This window comes from Microtus oregoni, unplaced genomic scaffold, assembly GCF_018167655.1.
Source record: "Microtus oregoni isolate MIOR12 unplaced genomic scaffold, Mior012 000003F_ref0000135, whole genome shotgun sequence".
Lineage (NCBI taxonomy): Eukaryota > Metazoa > Chordata > Mammalia > Rodentia > Cricetidae > Microtus > Microtus oregoni.
The window spans coordinates 3,932,965-3,950,679 of record NW_024543062.1 but is presented as its reverse complement, the minus strand read 5'-3'; the positions used below and the strand labels follow the sequence as shown (position 1 = coordinate 3,950,679).

The 17,715-nt window shown below is 54.5% G+C and overlaps 1 protein-coding gene across 1 annotated transcript in view; it reads right to left on the bottom strand.

Annotated features, from left to right (window-relative positions):
• The window catches only part of Adap1 (ArfGAP with dual PH domains 1), a 50,413-nt gene that overhangs the window by 4,260 nt on the left and 28,438 nt on the right, over positions 1–17,715 (bottom strand). Inside the window, exons 4-6 of the mRNA XM_041648875.1 lie at positions 16,188–16,270; positions 3,234–3,346; positions 2,055–2,201 (exon numbers count right to left, since the gene is read on the bottom strand). Of these exons, the coding sequence (XP_041504809.1) occupies positions 2,055–2,201; positions 3,234–3,346; positions 16,188–16,270 (343 nt within the window). The remainder of the gene's footprint in view (positions 1–2,054; positions 2,202–3,233; positions 3,347–16,187; positions 16,271–17,715) is intronic.

Below are 17,715 nucleotides of genomic sequence, written 5' to 3'. Positions count from 1 at the left end.
CACACGGGTCTGCACTCACATACACTGTACACACATGACTTTAAAAACTGGGATCTGACAGTCTCCCCACGGCACCCTAGAACCTGCACCTAGGTGGGACCTCACTTCCTCCTGCCCTTTTGCTCTTCGGAACACTGTCTTTCCCAGTTATCCCAGTTGGGGTTCTCGCCCCCTGATGTCTGTGCCCTCCCCTGGAATGCTCCAGGGTGGTTCTCACCCCCTGATGTCTGAGCATGTCAACATGGGCTCAGCACAGCAGCTGCCAGAGCTGCCTTGGGGAACAGAAGGGATGCTGGGGTCCCACTGCAGAAGAGCATAGTGTCTCAGTGGCAGAAGGCCCCTCATGTCCTTCCTAGGATCATGAAGGTAGAGGCCTCTCCCACCCTGAGCCTGGTCTCTGGTCTTATGGGAACCAGCTAGCACCACTTGAGTATTTTTTGGGTTTGTTTGTTTTCTTTTCTGAGAAAGGGCCTCACTGTGTATCCCTGATTGGCTTGGGATTCATACCCCTGGCTGGCCTCAAACTCACAGAGATCACCTGCTTCTGCCTCCCAAGTGCTGGATCAAAGGCAGCTGTCACTATATCCAGCCTATGCTCAAAAGATTTTTATTAAAAGGCCGAAATCCACAAGACACTGAGAACAGCCATAGACTGGAAGCTGTCCAGTAGATGAGCTGGCACGAGTGGGCAGGAGCCCCAAGATTAGCTGCATGCCAGCTGCCCAGGGAGAGCAGAGATGGGCAGATGTATGTGGCCCACCGAGGGGCCGGCCCATCTAGGTCACTCAGAATCCCAGAGAGAGTCCCTGGAGATGCTAGTCAGTGAGGTCTGGGGTCAGCCGAGAGGCCCTTCCTCAGTGAATTAGGTGAAGAGTGACTGAGACTCCCTGCCTGAAGCTTGGGCTCCCAGATGAACGAATGGACACCTACACTCTTGTTTTCCACACAGGGTTCCTCCGGGTAGCCCTGGCTATCCTGGAACTCGCTCCATAGACCACCCACCTCTGCCTCCCAAGTGCTGGAATTAAAGGCCTGTGCCACCACAGCCTGGCTGCACCTGCGCTCTTCTGTACCCATACACATGGGAAAACATACACGTGCCACAAAGACATTTTAAAAAAAGGAATAAAGAAAAAAGTGTGAGTGGAGATAAATGGGGGAGAGAAGGGGCTCTCAGCGCCAACAGCTCAAAGATGGGGCTTCCAGAAAGAGGATGGGAAGGAGGAAATCACTAAAGGAAGCCCCACCGGCCTTGTGGACAGAGCCACTAGACAGGAAAGCAGAGGCCCAGTGCTGGGGAAATCCTAACCTGAGATCTCTTTCTAGCCAAAGTGCAGTGGGCAAAAGGTAAAATCCCAGAGGGGTCTCAGACCCCTCGCTTCTCAGAAAGCTACTGCAGGGTGTGTTCCAGCCAAAACAGGGCACACAGCAAGCCAGACTGGACCAAGACAGGGAAGGAGGTGAGGCCCAAAACAGTCCCCCCCATGTCCCTTGATGTCGAGAAAACCCAAGCGCTTGGGTGGACACAGGCCGCTACAGGCAGACACGGCTGTTTCCCACAGGTAAGTGAGACAGTGTGCTGGATGGAGGAGCTCAGACTGCACTAGAGTTTTCATGTGGTCACAGGACACAGACCCTGAGCACAGTATGAATAAACCCCTCCCAGGTATGATGGCACAAGGGGACAATAGGAGGGAAGACCTTCAATTTCCCAGGGTCGCCAAATCAGACAGCACGTTTAGAGACATGTGACAACTTCCCGAGGGATCAGCCCAAACTCCAGCTTCCTAGGTCTTGAGGAGACACTCGGCTCTGCAAACACACATGCACGCACGCACACACACACATGCACGCTTTGATGAAGCACACATAAGAGCTCCAGCCACAAGATGCCAGGGCCCCTCTGCCTGGCAGTCTGCTGTAGATATAGATTCTACATGCTATCCTTTTGCCCATAGAGAGATGGCTGCAGCCCAGAGGGTAAGGCGGGATTAGTGCCCCACCCCCAGGGAGGGTGCATTGCCCCACTTTCCCCCCCACCCAGTGGTACCCACCTTGCCATCTTCGTGGTAGATAAAGATGTTGCGAGTGCTGTTGTCCTTCAAGTAAGTGACCTGCAGGCCATGGGGGTGGCCAATCTTGGCCGGCTGGAAGGTAGCATTCAGGTGCTCAATCTTCATGACCGCCTTAGGCTCCTTGGCCTGTGAAGAAAGGCTAGTGGGAACCCCAGACAACAGCCACCACCTAAATAAGGGAGCCTGGCAGGAGCCCTGCTGGGCTGTGTAGCTTTCGACAAGAACCTGGATTCCTAGCCTGTGAATGGAATCACCTTGGGTGATGGTGGGCTAAATGACATCTGTGGGAGACACTTGGCATCTGGGTAACCCTCCCGCTGATCTGTGACTCTTCATGTTCTCTGTCATGTCCTGACCCAATTTTTGCTCGCCTATGCACCTGGAGCTTGTAATCTGCGACTCTTCACCAAGACCCTGCAGGCAAGGAGGCTCTTTCTGTGGTCCTGGATGGCTCCAGGGAGCTGTGTGACCATCCCTGTCCCTCAGCCAGACCTTAAGTCAGGACACCTTTCCAGGCATGTGTTCTGGCATCTACCCCAGAATGGCGCCAAGGGTCCCAGACAAAGGGTCACTACATACTTGGCTCTGTGGCCTCAGGAATACTGCTCAATATCTCTGCGCCAGTATCTCATCTACAAGGCAGGTGAAGAAGCCGCCATTCTGGATGATAGCATCACAGAGCTGAGCTCCCTCTCAGGCTGCCACACCTCACCTCCCAACCCTCTGTTCAGTCAGCCCCACAGCAAGGGTGCAGCCACCTACCTCCAGCCCGGTCCCCACAACCACACAGATGACCTAGAGCCAAGAACTTCTCTACCCCTCACAGCTGACCCAAGGCACTATCCCTGACTTTCTGGAAGCATCCACTAGGGGGAGTGTCAGGCCTCCCAGAACCATTCCCAGCAGGCCCACATCAGGCCTGGCTCCTGGAGGCTCTAGGAAGGGACAGGGGTCAGTCTCGGACTGGGGTTGGGGTGCTAGTGTGTGGGTGCATACACATAGGACATTTCCCCAGGGGGAGCCACCATGCAGGGTGTCCTCTGGGAAGATGGATGGAGGGCAGCCACACTCCTGAAGGGCTAATACCCAGCCCTGCAGACCCTGGGGAGGCCACGACCCCACATGGGAAGGCCGCCCTTCGCTCCATGCCAGGCTCACGTCATTTTTGTTGAAGTATTTCAGGGCACCCTCTCGTTCCGTCAGCACGAACTTCCGGCTTAAGAACTGTCCATTGTCCCGGCCACGCTTCCAGAGAAGGCCCTCACGGTACCCTGGGGAAGAGAGAACAGTCAAGGACTTTCCACCTTGATGCCTCTGTCCCTGTCCTAGGGATCCTCCTCTGTGAGGTGGCACAGATGAGGTTGCCTGTCTGCCCTGCACTGGCCTGAGGCCCACTGCCCGGTGACACCTTGATGTGCCTGTCAGACCACAGGTTCTGGGGCCCAGGCCACGGTGGCCCACTCAGATCTTCCCATCTGGACAAAGCCACCTAAGAAGCAGGACCTAGGGACATAATTGGGGACATTGGGTTTGAGATGGCTCAGGGCTGCCAGGTGGGACTAATGTCACAAAAAGAAAGAGTTGGTAGGGCATGAGAAGGGGCAGAAACAGACTGAGTCGCTGGCCCCACAATGGCAGGGGCCGGAAGGATGCTCCCAGAGCGCTAGGTTCATGATGCTAGGGTTAGCTAGTTCTGGGGCCTCTGGTACGGTTCTGCCCCAGGGCAATTATAAGCTACTTCACTAGTGGCAAAAACAAGCACCCTTAGGCGATCCAGCCTCCCTGGTGCCCTCAGTTCCCTCCATAAGGCCCAGCTTTGCTGTGTTGGGCTGGTCCCATCCATCTACAAGGAGATGACATTGTGGGCTCTTTGCAGCCCGCTACCCCACCCCCCTTCATGGGACACTCCTTGGCGTTTGCTGGTGGGTCATTGGGGGATGCCTGCATTGCTTAAAGCTCTGGCTGTTGCAAGCCTTCCTGCAGGTGGTCACACACCTGGTGGCCATTTCGCCCTGGGTGGGCTGAGAACAGGGCCACGAGCTTTGCTAGCTCCCTCTTGGTTGGGTATCAGGGTGGCTTTCTTTGGTAAAGAGGGTCCTGGAAAATCTTGTCTGCCGGCAGTGTGCTCGAGGGTGGGCAGGTAGCTCCTGAAACACCATCATCTCCAGTCAGCCAGACCCTGACAGCCAGGTCAGCTCGATTCTGGCCACCAAGCTCCCTCCCCCACCCTCCAGCATGTCTTTCTCTGCTGCTGGGCAGCCCTGTCCCTGTCACCAAACACAAGGGGCTATTTTCTGTGCTCTCGGAGACATATGGCCATAAAAAGGCAGCAGCCTGGCGTCAGGGAGGGGGCAGCTGGCGCCCGTGGGACTATCAGACTCAGGGTGTGCCAGAAGGGGCCTGCTCCCTCCCCCAACTTCTCAAGGGACCAGGCCTCTCTAAAGGAGGATGTGTCTTGCGTCTCGTCCTTGTCATAGCCTCGGCAGGCAAATCTCTTTCTGTAAATGGATACTGGGCCACTAACACATCCCACTAGGCCAGGCAGGACCCACTTAAAATGTTTGTTAACTGACTCATTGAACACCTACCCTAGATGGGTAGTAAGTCAGGCCTTCTTTCAGCTTCAGCGCCCAGATTCTCTAGGCTTGAACTAGCTGAGCATGTAATCCAGAAGTCGGGTGTTGAGGGGTGGCAAGACTGGGTGCAGCAGCTCCCCACCCCCACCCCTTCCAGAACCTTCTAGCCATGTTTTATAGCTGGTACTGGTACCAAGGAGCCAGTCAGAACAAGCCTCTAACCTGCTGTTCCCAAAACTGCCAGCAGGTGGCAGGAGCACACTGGAAGGCACCGTTTCCTTGCTGGGTTTGACTGATGCTGCTGACCCTTTGGGGCTCTTACAGGGCATCAGGCTTAGTGCCCTAAAGCCGTTGGTCCTCCAGGCCAGGTCAGATCCAGGTCCAAAGGATCCCTTGTGGTCCCACCCAGCTTTCCCGACAAACCACCGCCAGGCCTATATTTCAGGCCCTGACGGCAACACATGGATGTTTTGGGAATGATGCTAATATCATCCCTGGTCTGGCCCTGCTAGAGTCCACACCTTTCTCAGAGTTCAGCATCATCCCTGGCCTGGCCCTGCTAGCGTCCACGCCTTTTTCAGAGTTCTGCTTCCTTCTTGGTACCATGGGACTCTGGCCAGCTAAGGGCTGAAAGGTGGAGAATCTTTGCCCAGCCCCACTGGCCTGGCTGGATGGCCCCTGACCTCCCCAGCCCAGGATCCTTGGTGAGCAGCCCAGTCAGTCTACCCTTTGGGCACACTTGAGGCCAGGCAGGACAAGGAGTGTCCATTCTCCCTGAAAGAACAAGCTGGCCTGAGGCAGAGGCCGGAAAGTTCAGGTAGCATTGATTAGACACTTATGGCTTGCAGGGCTGGAGCCAGCTGCAGAGCTTGGGGGATGTGGGCCACATTCCCCAAGAGAATGCTTCTGAGGAAGGCGTAGGACGCAGACACACAGAGGGGCTCAGGATCGCACATCCCCATGAGGAGGAAGTCACCACTCCCTGGCGTTACAAAGCCTGTCACAGAAGAAGCCGACTTTCCTCGGGGTGATAACACAGAGTCTTGGGCTCTTCTGCAGGGCTGTGGCCATAAGTGGCAGGACGAGTCAGCAATCAGGCTGGAGGTTTCTTTGTGTTTTTAAGTTGTGTGCATGTGTGTGTGTGGGGGGGGGGGCGGGTCTTACTATGTAGACCAGGCTGGCCTTGAACTCAGAGATTCACCTTCCTCAGCCTCCTGAGGGTTAAGATTAAAGGCATGTGCCACCACCACTCAGTTTGGGGGCTTCACTCTTGATCCTCACAAATGGGAAAGAACCTGATGTCCCTCCGTTGTGACACATTTAAGCAACTACAGTGCCCCGTGTGCCAGGTTGATGGCCCTGCCACCCACAGGATGAGCTCCAGGCAGCAAGACAGGTGACAGAGAGGCCAGGCCCTGGGGCACCCTGCACTGCGCATCTCCACTCAGTCCAGGCAAACTGGGCTGCAGGGGCGGGGGAGGCCACTGCGGCACCTTCTCATTCACACAGTTTCAGAACCCGCAAGCTCCAAGAACTGCACTGCAAACAGAATATGCAAAGTGTATGCAAATTGTGTGGTATATATGTAAACTGTGCGTTTGTTCTTGATTCAGGGCGATGAGCACGTGGTCTTGCTATGAGTGTGACAGGAAGCTGGCTAAGGTGTGAGCCAGGTGGGTGTTCCATGCCGTGGGATGCTCCTGAGTGGGAGAGGCATCCACGTCATCTGGCCTATCCCACTGGGGTATTACCAGTGGAAGGCTGGGCACAGAGCCAGGCCTCACAGGCACCAGGGAAACTGAGGCTCCATAACCTTACCCAGACTGGCTCAATCATACTCAGCTTCAGACTTCAGGGTTCTGTTTGCTTCTGCTGGCAACCACATCCAGCAGAACTGTAACTCCAGTAATGGATATCTGACGCCCTCTTCTGGCCTCCACAGATATTGCACACATGTGTGGTATATATACATGCAGGCAAAACACACCCAGAGGGCTCAGACTCTGTGTGTTCTCAGGGCTCAGCCTTTCCCTACCCACTGCTCTAGACACTTGGGCTGTCCTGAAGCTCTCTGGGTCCCCTCCACACCTGTAAGAAGGGTCCAGAGAAGGTTTCTGTGTGTGCAGGCTCAGACTCTGAATGGCTGGCCCGCTGCCATCTCACAGGGACACTCCAACTCCAAGGAGGACAGAGGGGCCTTGCGGGTGACAGGAGCTGAGACCAAAGCCTGCAAGCCTCTGAGCTCAGGTCCCTGCAGGGCCTCCATGGCATGTCTGCCCTCACTCTGCTTGCTCCCTGGGAGCCTTGTTTTCTGTTTTAGGAACCCGGGGCCCCCTCAGCAGGTGACCACCACCCACTCAGCCCTTACTGCTAATTCCTGTCTTGGCTCTGGGAACAGCTCCCATTCTTTCCCCTGTGTCTACTTGGATGTGATTGGTCACACCAGGAAGGCTTCCACAGCCCTCTGCACTGGCTCACTTGGGCTCCCTGACCTGAGGTGGGGTCAGGCAGGGTCCTCCTTCAAGACAGAGTGACACCTCTCAGAGACTGGCCCCTTTAGGCCATCGTGTCCCCCCCAGTATAAAACGCTCTGGCTTGAAGATGCCCTTGATGTTCTGGTCACAGGAACCCTTCAACGTACCCCACATTCCCTCCTGGGTACTTCTTTGTCCGTTCAGTAGCCAGCTGAGCACACACAGCCTTGGGAGGAGGGGGCATTGTGCAGCCAGCACCAGCCAGCGACTCTAGGCACTGGGGTTCTGAGCTGTGTCCCATCTTGGACTTAAGTAATCCGTCCCCTAATCACAGAGTCGCACAACAGCCAAAAGGAAACTCTGAAAAAGGACCTCACCATCTGGTATCATAGACAGGGTGGCATGGGACCCTGGCTGCCACCCCTCTCTAGGTCTCAGTCCCCTCATCTTCTAAAGGGACAGGACTGAGGTAAAGCTAAAGGAAACAAGATGGGGGGCTGGAGAGATGGCTCAGAGGTTAAGAACACTGGCTGTTCTTCCAGAGGTTCTGAGTTCAATTCCCAGCAACCACACGGTGGCTCACAACCATCTATAATGAGGTCTGGTGCCCTCTTCTGGCATAGAGGTGTACATGCAGGGAAAACATTGTATATAAAATAAATAAATCTTAAAAAAAAAAAAAGCCAGGCGGTGGTGGCGCACACCTTTAATCCCAGCACTTGGGAGGCAGAAGCAGGCGGATCTCAGTGAGTTCGAGACCAGCCTGATCTACAAGAGCTAGTTCCAGGACAGGCTCCAAAACCACAAAGAAACCCTGTCTCGAAAAACCAAAAAAAAAAAAAAGGAAAGTAGATAAGATGGTTCTTGTGGTACAGCAAAGCCCCCAGACCTGCCTGCTGAACTCGGAGTGGCTGAGACATGGGACCCAGAAGAGGCCTGGTACTCTGGACAGGCTGGCTGACCTTGCCAGTGACCTCTCATGTGGAACCCATCACCTGGACAGATCCAAGGGCACACACTACAGGCACCAAACATTGAGGCCTACACATGAGACAAGCCTGTCCCACACGGAAGATACAGTCAGGAAATGGGGCTACCTGAGTTCAGGGGTGCCTTACCCAGCTCCACCATCACCTCACCTTACCAGCCACCCTGGTAAGTGTTTCACCCTGACCCTGTGCCCAGCGCATGCCACGATTTAATGATTCCCCCAAACACCACCTTGCTGAGAGCACTGGCTTTTCCACACAGGGAGAAACTGAGGCCAGGCCGAGCTCTGCCACTCAGAGAGCCTCACCTCTCTCTCTCCCTATTTGCACAGGGACATTTAGGACAAAGGTCAGGAAGGCAGCAGCCCTGGAATGTCCCTGCCTGGCACAACCAGGCATCCTGTGGAGGGAAAGGAGCAACTCCTGGAGGGACCCAGGCAGGAAGCCATGTCTGTTGGAGGGAGGTGGTGGCCTGGGCCTGGACAACAAAGACCATTGTCTGCATGCCCTGTCGCCCACCCTACCCTGTGAAAGGCAGCCATTGAGGCTTGCTTGGAGGCAGGACAGACTGGGGCAGAAGCCAGGGCAGCTGTCACCCAGTCACCTCCAGGGCATTGCTGGGGAGGGGCAGGTATAGAGCAAGGTGGACACGCCCACAACCCTGAAATCTCCAGCCACGCATCCGAGGAGAGTTTAGGCACCCCAGAGAACTGTGACCTTGGCTGAGGGATGCAACCTTGTCACGTGGTTCCATGCAATGCTTGCCTCTGCTGAGGGACAAGCACACCTGTAACCCAGGACAAGCCCTCAAAGCCTTGGATCCCAGGCACATCACAAGGTCTGGGCCACCCGCACAGAGGCCCGCCTTCACCTCTGCTTCCTTAGCCACAGAGCCAGCCCAGGCATGGGAAAGGATGACCAGGACAAGGGGGTCTTGACCCAGCAGCCTCTGTCACTGACAGGACAGAAAATACAATGTGGGCAGTAAGTGAGCCACTGGTCTGGAACTCTGGGGATCGCCCCCCTCTTTTTCTAACCCTGGGTGACACTGTCTGAGGACCTCTCCCAAGCCCAGTTCCAGGGGAGCTCTGCTCAGCCCGCTGCCCCGTTGGGAGAAGACAGCCAGTTATCCAGGTGGCCCCATCGACCCAAGAATGTCTTCCTGGAACAGATGTTGGGTCTCATTCTACAGGGCTCTTATTCCAGGCTTGCACAAGAGACAGATGATAGCAGGGGACACCTCAGTGACAGAAACTCTGCCATCCTACACCCCCAGGTCACCAGAACAGTGCTTCTGCGAAACTTCTTTAGACCACAAAATCTGCAAAAATAGTATAGGCTCCACTGTGGCTGAGCACCGCGCTCTGAGACAGAACTCTGGCACAGAAGGCCACTCATCACGGCCAAGCTGGTGAACAGCAGGGAGAGAGAGGAGCAGACGGTGGAGGCTGCTGGCGTAAAGAGGCCGCAAAGCAGGGTCGCTAAGCAGGGACAGGGTCTCAGCCCTGGGGTGGGAGTGTCTGGAATAGGCCTGGTGTTGTGCAATGAGGGCTGTGCTGGCTGGGGCAGGTCTGTGACAAGGGTGTCTCCCCGGACGGAGACTTCACACAAATGACCCTTTGGCCTTCTGCTCCCATGTCCCTCAGTCTGGGGGTGGGTGGGTCGAACGTTCCTGATGATGTCCCCGTGGCTCCTTGGCCTTTGGGGAGGAAGCTGTGGCCAATGTCCTTGCTCAATGTCAATCTTGATCCACAGTTCAGGATATTCCTTGGTCTCTAGTTTGAATGTCACCACCCCGTCCTCCATCTCTCTCAGCCCCGGCACGCTAACTCTTGAGTTATCTCGGCTAGCTGTGAGACCCTCTGGAAAAACAGACACAGTCTCCTGCATCAATGGCTCCCGATGAGTTATGGAGGCAGAGGCCCTGAGCAGGTGACAGGAGACCCCTGACCTCAGCTGGCTGCTGCATCCATTGGCCCTGATGCCTCTCAGTCCCCAGGGACCATTCAAGCCTCCTTGTCTGTGCATGCTCACAGGCATCTAGGAGGTAGCCCCTTGGAATCCACACTTCCGGTTCATTCTGGGCAGGCTTGGGGCCACTCCTCTGAAGAGTCCCAGGCCTCACCCCTTTTGAGGCCCCACATTTCCCCTTTCTTCATCTGAGGGGACTTCTGCATTTCCCAAGGATAGGCAGTGGGGAGTGTCCTTGCCCTGAGTGAGAAAGTACTGTGTGGTTAGAGGAGGAGCAGACATACTGGGGACTGGTATCAGAAGGGGATAAAATGCCTTGCCTAGAATCCCCCAGTGAGGGGCTGGGGGTGTGACTCAGTGGTAGAGCCCCTGCCTAGAATCCCCCAGTGAGGGGCTGGGGGTGTGACTCAGTGGTAGAGCCCCTGCCTAGAATCCCCCAGTGAGGGGCTGGGGGTGTGACTCAGTGGTAGAGCTCCTGCCTAGAATCCCCCAGTGAGGGGCTGGGGTGTGGCTCAGTGGTAGAGCCCCTGCCTAGAATCCCCCAGTGAGGGGCTGGGGTGTGGCTCAGTGGTGGAAGATTTATCTAGCATTCTTGGGTTCCAGCCCTAGTCCTGAAAGGAAAGAGGGAGAGGAATAAGAAAAGAAAGAGGAAATAAGGCTGGCCAAAGGCACCCTGAGGTCCCATTGCCCTATGAGAAGCCACGAGGGACACACACATTGGTGCTAAGAGGCAGAGGGCACTGTGGGAGCAAAAAGGATGTGATGACAGCCTTTGTGAACCTGAGCATAGAGCAGCTCCAGTCCTCTGGGTCCCAAGAGGCTCCCAGTGGCCTTCTCACACCTGCCAGGTCCTTGAGTGTGGAGACCGTGGCCTGGAGCCTGGCTCTTCTGTACGCAGCCTTGAGGTGACATGTGATATGAGGGTAGAGATAGGCAGGGTGCATCCTGACTGTGTCCCACATACTCCAACTTCTGCCCCCTTAGGTCTTGGGGTATGGTGGGGCAGGAAGGGTAGCAGCCCACAGTGCAAAACTCTTTAAAGAAAGCAGAGAGGCCTGGAGGGTGGAATGTGCCTGTAATCCCAGCTCTTGGGATGCTGACCAGTGCGGGCCAGTCTGAATTACATAGAGACCCTAAAACCTAGAACCCTCCTTACAAAAAAGTGAACAAATGTGGGGTCCCTGAGCACGTGGGATCCTGTCTCCTGGAGGTCCTACATATAAGCCCTACAGGGAGTGCGGGATAGGGGAGTGGGGGAGGGGACAGAGAATGGAGAAACGCAAGTGGGGGAGGCTGCCCACTGCCTTATTTCTCCTTTAAGGAGTTACAGACCCCATTAGATGCCAGAGTCCTGTTCCAGGCAGTGGATCCCAGGGGGAAGCACAGCAGCATCCCAATGCCACACCTCTGCCCCTCCCTAGACGGCAGTGCTGGCTCACCAGCATTTTAGCTCAGAGCCAGAGGAAGCTGTAGACCTAGAACCCCCGACAGAGGAAGCACAGACATCTTTCCCTGGTTTCCTCTGCCCTATAGTCTGGTCCATTCCTGTTCCATAGTCAGGCTTACTGCTGAATCCTGCCTCCCCACTGGCCACGGTGACAGGCTCATCCGGAGCAACCCATCCCTCTACTCCCTGGTCCAGGGCAGCTGAGGAAACCCTACTCCATCTGCCTCAGCTGGGCAGCTGAGATGAGGGGTACACACAGTGGCTGGCCTCACAGCCTAACCGCAGCCTGGTCTCAAAGGCCATACTGCCTGGCCAGGCCTAGTGTATTGGACAGCCATGCTTAATTGTGTCTACAGAGCCCAGTGGGTCAGCTGGGCTTCTGACCCACTGAAGGGTGCCCTAAGGACCTCTGGGAGGCCACTCCCTACTCTTCTGGGTGCTGCAAGGGTAGGGGTGTGGCTCAAGCATATGCTCCGCTGCTCCCCATGCCCTGGGGCTTGCTTTTCTTATTTGGTGTGTGTTGGTATGTGCAGGTGCTTGCACACGTGTGTGCTACACATAGAAAGGCCTGAGGACAACCTCAGGTGTCTCCTTTAATTATGTCCCACCTTAATTTTTAACATGTATTTCGTGTGTGCACATGATGAGGGAAATATGGGGGTGTGGGGTGTACATGTACCGTGGCACATATGCGGAGGTCAGGGGACAACTTGTGGGAGTGGGTTCTCTGCCTCCTTCACGTGGGTCCAGAATCAAGCTCGGGTCTCTAGGCTTGGTAGCAAGTACCATTATTCATCGAGACATCTCTCCAATCCTGCCGCCTTATTTGTTTATTTTGAGAAAGGGGTTTTACTGTTTACAGCTCTGTGTACTATGTACAGTTCTGGCTGGTGCGGAACTCAATATGTAGACCAGGCTGGCCTTGAACTCACAAAGACCCTCCTGCCTCTGCCTCCTATGTGCTGTGCTGGGATTATGGGCATGTGCCACTGTGCCTAACTCTGTTTTATTTTTATTTTATTTTTTTAAAATTGTTTATTTATTAATTATACAATATTCTGTCTGTGTGTATGTCTGCAGGCCAGAAGAGGGCACCAGACCTCATTACAGATGGTTGTGAGCCACCATGTGGTTGCCGGGAATTGAACTCAGGACCTTTGGAAGAGCAGGCAATGCTCTTAACCTCTGAGTCATCTCTCCAGCCCCCTCTGTTTTATTTTTTGATGGGGCCTCTCATTGGCCTGAAGCTCACTGAGCAGTTTATGCTGACTGGACAGTAAGACCCAGGAATCCTCCTGTCTCTGCTATCCCAGAACTGGGATTCTAAGAGCCTGCTTTAACACACACGCACACACACACACACACACACACACACACACACACACACACACTACATGCATACAGGTGCCTGTAGAGTCCAGAAGAGAATGTTAGATCCCCTGGAGCTGGAGTTACAGTCAGCTGTCAGCCACTCAATACGGGTGCTAGGAACTGAACTCCAGTCCTCTGGAAGAGCAGCCAGTGCTCTTAACCACTAAACAGGGCCTGACTTTCTTGTTTCAAGACAGGGTTTCTCTGTGTAGCTCTAGCTGTCCTGAAACTCGCTCTGTAGACCAAGCTGGCTTCGAACTCACAGAGATCTGCCAGTCTCTGCTTCTTGAGTGCTGGGATTAAAGGCGTGTGCCACCACTGTCTAGCTGGGCCTACTTTTTTTTTCTTTTAATGTGAGTTTTGGAGATTGAACTTGTCCTTGTATTAGCAAGGGAAAAACATTTTTGACTAAGCCATCTCTCCCAAACCCCAACCTTGCTTTTCTTAGGAGACAGTCTCACAGAAGCCCAGGCCGGCCCTGAACTCAGGATCCTCCTCCTCAGTCCTCCTGAGTGCTTCTCCATTTCCGGTGCTAACGGGATTCTGAGTGGACCTTGGCCTGGGGAAACCCTGAATACCATGATGTCACCATCTCCTGAGCCCTGTGTATGCCCTGGAGATTCCCAGGCTCTCACTGACCTAAGAACTTGGCACGAAGACCCAAACACCTGCAGGACGCTTGCCAGTCCTCTAGCCTGCCTTGGTTCTGTGGCCGGCATGCTCTCCACTTCTAGACTCCAGATCTGGATTCTGCCAGAACCAGCCCAGGCCCAGATGGGACATCCCATCTCCCCAGTCATAATGACAGCCAAACACATGATACCAATGATGGCCCAGCATTCAGGAGGCAGAAGCAGGCAGAGATCTCTGAGTTTCAGATCAGCCAAGGCTACACAGTGAGATGCTGTCTCCAAACAAATAAACATCTAAGGTGTTTGTGCTGAAAAGGGGCTCGTGAGCCAGGGCTCCGAGTCTCGCTGGCTCTTGTCCCCTCACAGAGCATGCAGTGTCACTAGGTGAGGAAGGCTGTAGTGTCTGGAACAGACGGCTCTGAACCACAGTCATGTGGGCTGAGTGCTGAGAGCGTTGGGAGTGAGGCAGGAGAGGGGAGACAGGCCCAGCACTCCGTGCTGACGGTGGGGAAGACTCCTACTGCTGCACACAGTGCTCCTCTTGGCCTCACTGCTGGCAGGCCAAGCTCTGTCCCCTGGGGCAAGGGAAGGGGCAACTGGCCTTTGGGTGGACCAGTGTGGAGAGGGGAGAGGAATGCTCCCACCTAGCCCTGCTCACAACTGCCTTGCTCCAGAGGACGCAAGAGGACGGAAGCACACAGAGCCTTGGAGAGATGGCTGAGCAACTTCGCGACAGGTGTGAGGATGGCCTGGGCCAGCAGGTGCACAGTCCCCTGCGTAATACACAAGAAAGCCCCTCTGCCTTCTCTCCAGCAGTGGTGGACATCACTCCTTTCTCCAATACCATCATGACGGGGAGCCACACCTTTATCTAGTTCTAGAACATTCTGCTCACCCCAAAAGGGAGTTTGTGTCACGGAACTGTCAAACCCCTCAGACTTGCCACATGACAGTGTCCGGCCCCTCTTGCATGATTGACACTGCTCTCCTAGATGGGGCTTTAACATTTCTCTTGTCATAGATAACAGCCATCAGGGCACCTTGGCCTCATGGCTACACAGGGGTCCCGCTTGGGGCTCTGCTTGCTGTCCCCAGCTCATTCCTCTGTGGTGGACCCTGGAGTGATGGAACTATTGAGACACAGGGCAGCTTGTTGCTCAACTGTTTCGGGGCACAGTTCCTGTACACCAGGTGGACACAGGTCCTGCAAGCATGCTTGCATCCAAGGTCCCCGTGACGGCTGTTCTTGGTGGTCAACTTGACTACACCCGGAATTAACCAAATCCCAAAAGGCTCAGTACACACCAGTGAGGGCTGTTTCTTGATCGGATCGTTCAAGGTCAGAAAATCCACCCTAAATCTAGATCTTTAGGAAGTCCCACCTTAAATCTGGGCCACACCTCCTACTGGCAGCCTATATAGAGGGCATGGGAGAAGGAAGCCTGCTCTCTGACTGCTTGTTGCCCTCTCTCTCCTGTGCACGTCCATCCCTTCACTGGCATTAGAACCTTCTTCTTCAGAATTCTCGTGTATACCAGAGACCAGCTGAGACATCCAGCCTCATCGCTCACAACTACTGGATTGCTTGTTTGTTGTTTCAAGACAGGGTTTCCCTGTGTATTAGCCCTGTCTATCCTGGCACTTGCTCTGTAGACCAGGCTGGCCTCCAACCCACAGAGATCCTCCTGCCTCTGCCTCCCATGTGCTGGGATTAAAGGGGTGTGCTACCATGCCTGGCACTACTGGATTCTTGGACCTTCTGTTGACAGACAGTCATTGTTGGGCGAGGCGGACCACAGCCTGTAAGCAACTCTAATAAATACCCTTTATAGAGAGAGGTAGATTCATTCTATCGATTCTGTTCCTCTAGAGAACCCTGAATAATACAGACCCGAAAACACGAGGCCCCACATGCCAACGGGGTCCACACGCACAGTGGGGGCACATCAGGGGCAGTGGGAATCACCAAATAAAGGGTTCTTCTCAGCCTGCCCCACACTGAGAGCCACAGAAAATAAAGTGGCTGTGCTGGCCCTGTGCTAGGGTGGAGCTGCAAGAACAGCTCGCATCAGAAATCCAGGGCCCAGGCATCCAGGGAAAGGCCAGGAGGAGGACCTGGAGATAAACTTTAGAAAGTCCTCCTGCGTAGAGCAATGGGGACCACTTCAGACTTGTAAAGCTGTCCAGGGAACCATGGCCCAGACCCCAAGACCAATGCCCACCACATACCAAATACACAAGCATCAAGATGCCCAGCCAACCCAGGCCGGGGGTCCCATGGGAGCATGCGAGAGGGTAAATGAACATATTTAATAAATAGGAGATAGTACTGTTCAGTAACCCAGCAACAGAGTGACTGACAGTAAAACTGAACTCTCAGGGGACCCTGGAGTCCCCTTAGTCCCTCTCTTCAAAACTGTAGAACCCATTGGAACCAACAGCACCTTGCAGGCCCAGGGGAGGCAGTGGCCACTGATGTGGCTATCTCCTCCACCAGTGTGGATGCTGGCCCACCATAGTCCTTTTTGGCTCCCCACATAAACCCAGACCCCTCCTGAGGCCCCTGAAAGGGGAGAAGATAGTCTAAGCCGGGAACCTCCACAAGTTTGAAACAATGAACCAGCTAGAGACACTGGGAAGCGCATAGCTCACCTGCAGAATATGGTTCCTGCTTCTCCACATGAAGGAACTCTTGCCTCTCGTACTTGGCACGGATCCACTGCTCACGTAGGAGTCTACAAAAAGAGAGGGGACTCAGATGGCCTCCTGGACCTCAAGTGCTCTGCAGAGAGCCACCACGATCCTGGCTGCCCCCTGATAACCAACTTTCCGAAGCCGGAGACCAGCACGGGTGGCCGTCCTTCTCAAGTTCAACTGCTCACATGGGATGATCTCCATTCTACCCTCTCAGGGGTCCCTGTCATCCTGGCCCCTCCGGTTCCCCCAGATCCTGACTCATGACCACCCAAACAGCCAAGCTGGCAGGTAGGGAACCTGAGCTCTATTCACTTGGAACAGCCCACAGCCCCTCACTTGGTCCTGCTGCTGACCCTGTATGACGATTAGTATTAACTAACTGCTACCACAATACGCCTAGAACCACCTGAGAAAAATCTTCATTTGGGCATTGTTTAGATCAGGCTGGCCTGTTAGAGTGTTTGTAAGGGGCTGTCTTGATGGCTAGTTGATGCTTAAAGACCTAGCCCACTTTGGGTGACACCATTCCCTAGGCAGCTGGTCCTCAGCTGTGTAAGACAGGAGCAATCAAGCTGAGAATAAGCGAGCATGCATGCATCCATTTCTGTCTGCTCTTGACTGTGGCTATGACGTGACTAGCTGCTTCAAGTTCTTGTCATTGTGGCTTCTGTGTTTTGGCAGCCTGGAACCTGGAACCGTAAGTCAGGTGTCTTAAGGTTGCTCTTGCTGTAATGATGCGTCACGAGCAAAAGCAACTTGGGGAGGAAAGGTTTATTTGGCTTACGCTTCCACACTATTGTTCATCATCAGTGGAAGTCAGGACAGGGACTCATCACGCAGGTCAGGAATCCAGAGGCAGGAGCTGATGCAGAGGCCGCAAAGGAGTGTTGCTTTCTGGCTTAGTCCTCTTGGCTTGCTCAGCCTGTTTTCTCATAGAACCCAGGACCACCAGCTCAGGGGTGGCCTCACTTCCAATGTGCGGGGGAGCCCTCCCCCATCCATCACTAAGACTGGGCTTGCCTACAGTCCAATCTCGTGGAGGTATTTCCTCAATTGAGGTTCCCTCCTCTGGGACTGACATAAAAAACTAGCTGCCACACCGAACAAACCCCTTTCTCCCATAGTTGTTTTCTGTCAGGGTATTTTTATCACAGCAGCAGAAATGAAACTGGGATACCATGTGACCCCACTCTGGTTTGACCACATCTCTACCGTCCCTCGCCATCGCTCCTGTGTGGGACTTCCCACTGTCAAGCTCCGCTGGACATCCCCTCACAGAGGTCTCAAGTGCGGCGACTCTGACATAATTCCTTCAGCCCCAGGCCCTCACAGTGTCTCTCTATTACCTGGTTTCGTGAATGTGAGTCCCCAAGCTTTTGGCTGCACTATCTTGGCCTTCCTGGGTGGATTAGCCTTGCTGGTCAGGCCTCCGAGTCAATCAAGGACAGTAGCTCTCAGAAGCATGGAGGCAGGGCTGGGGAGA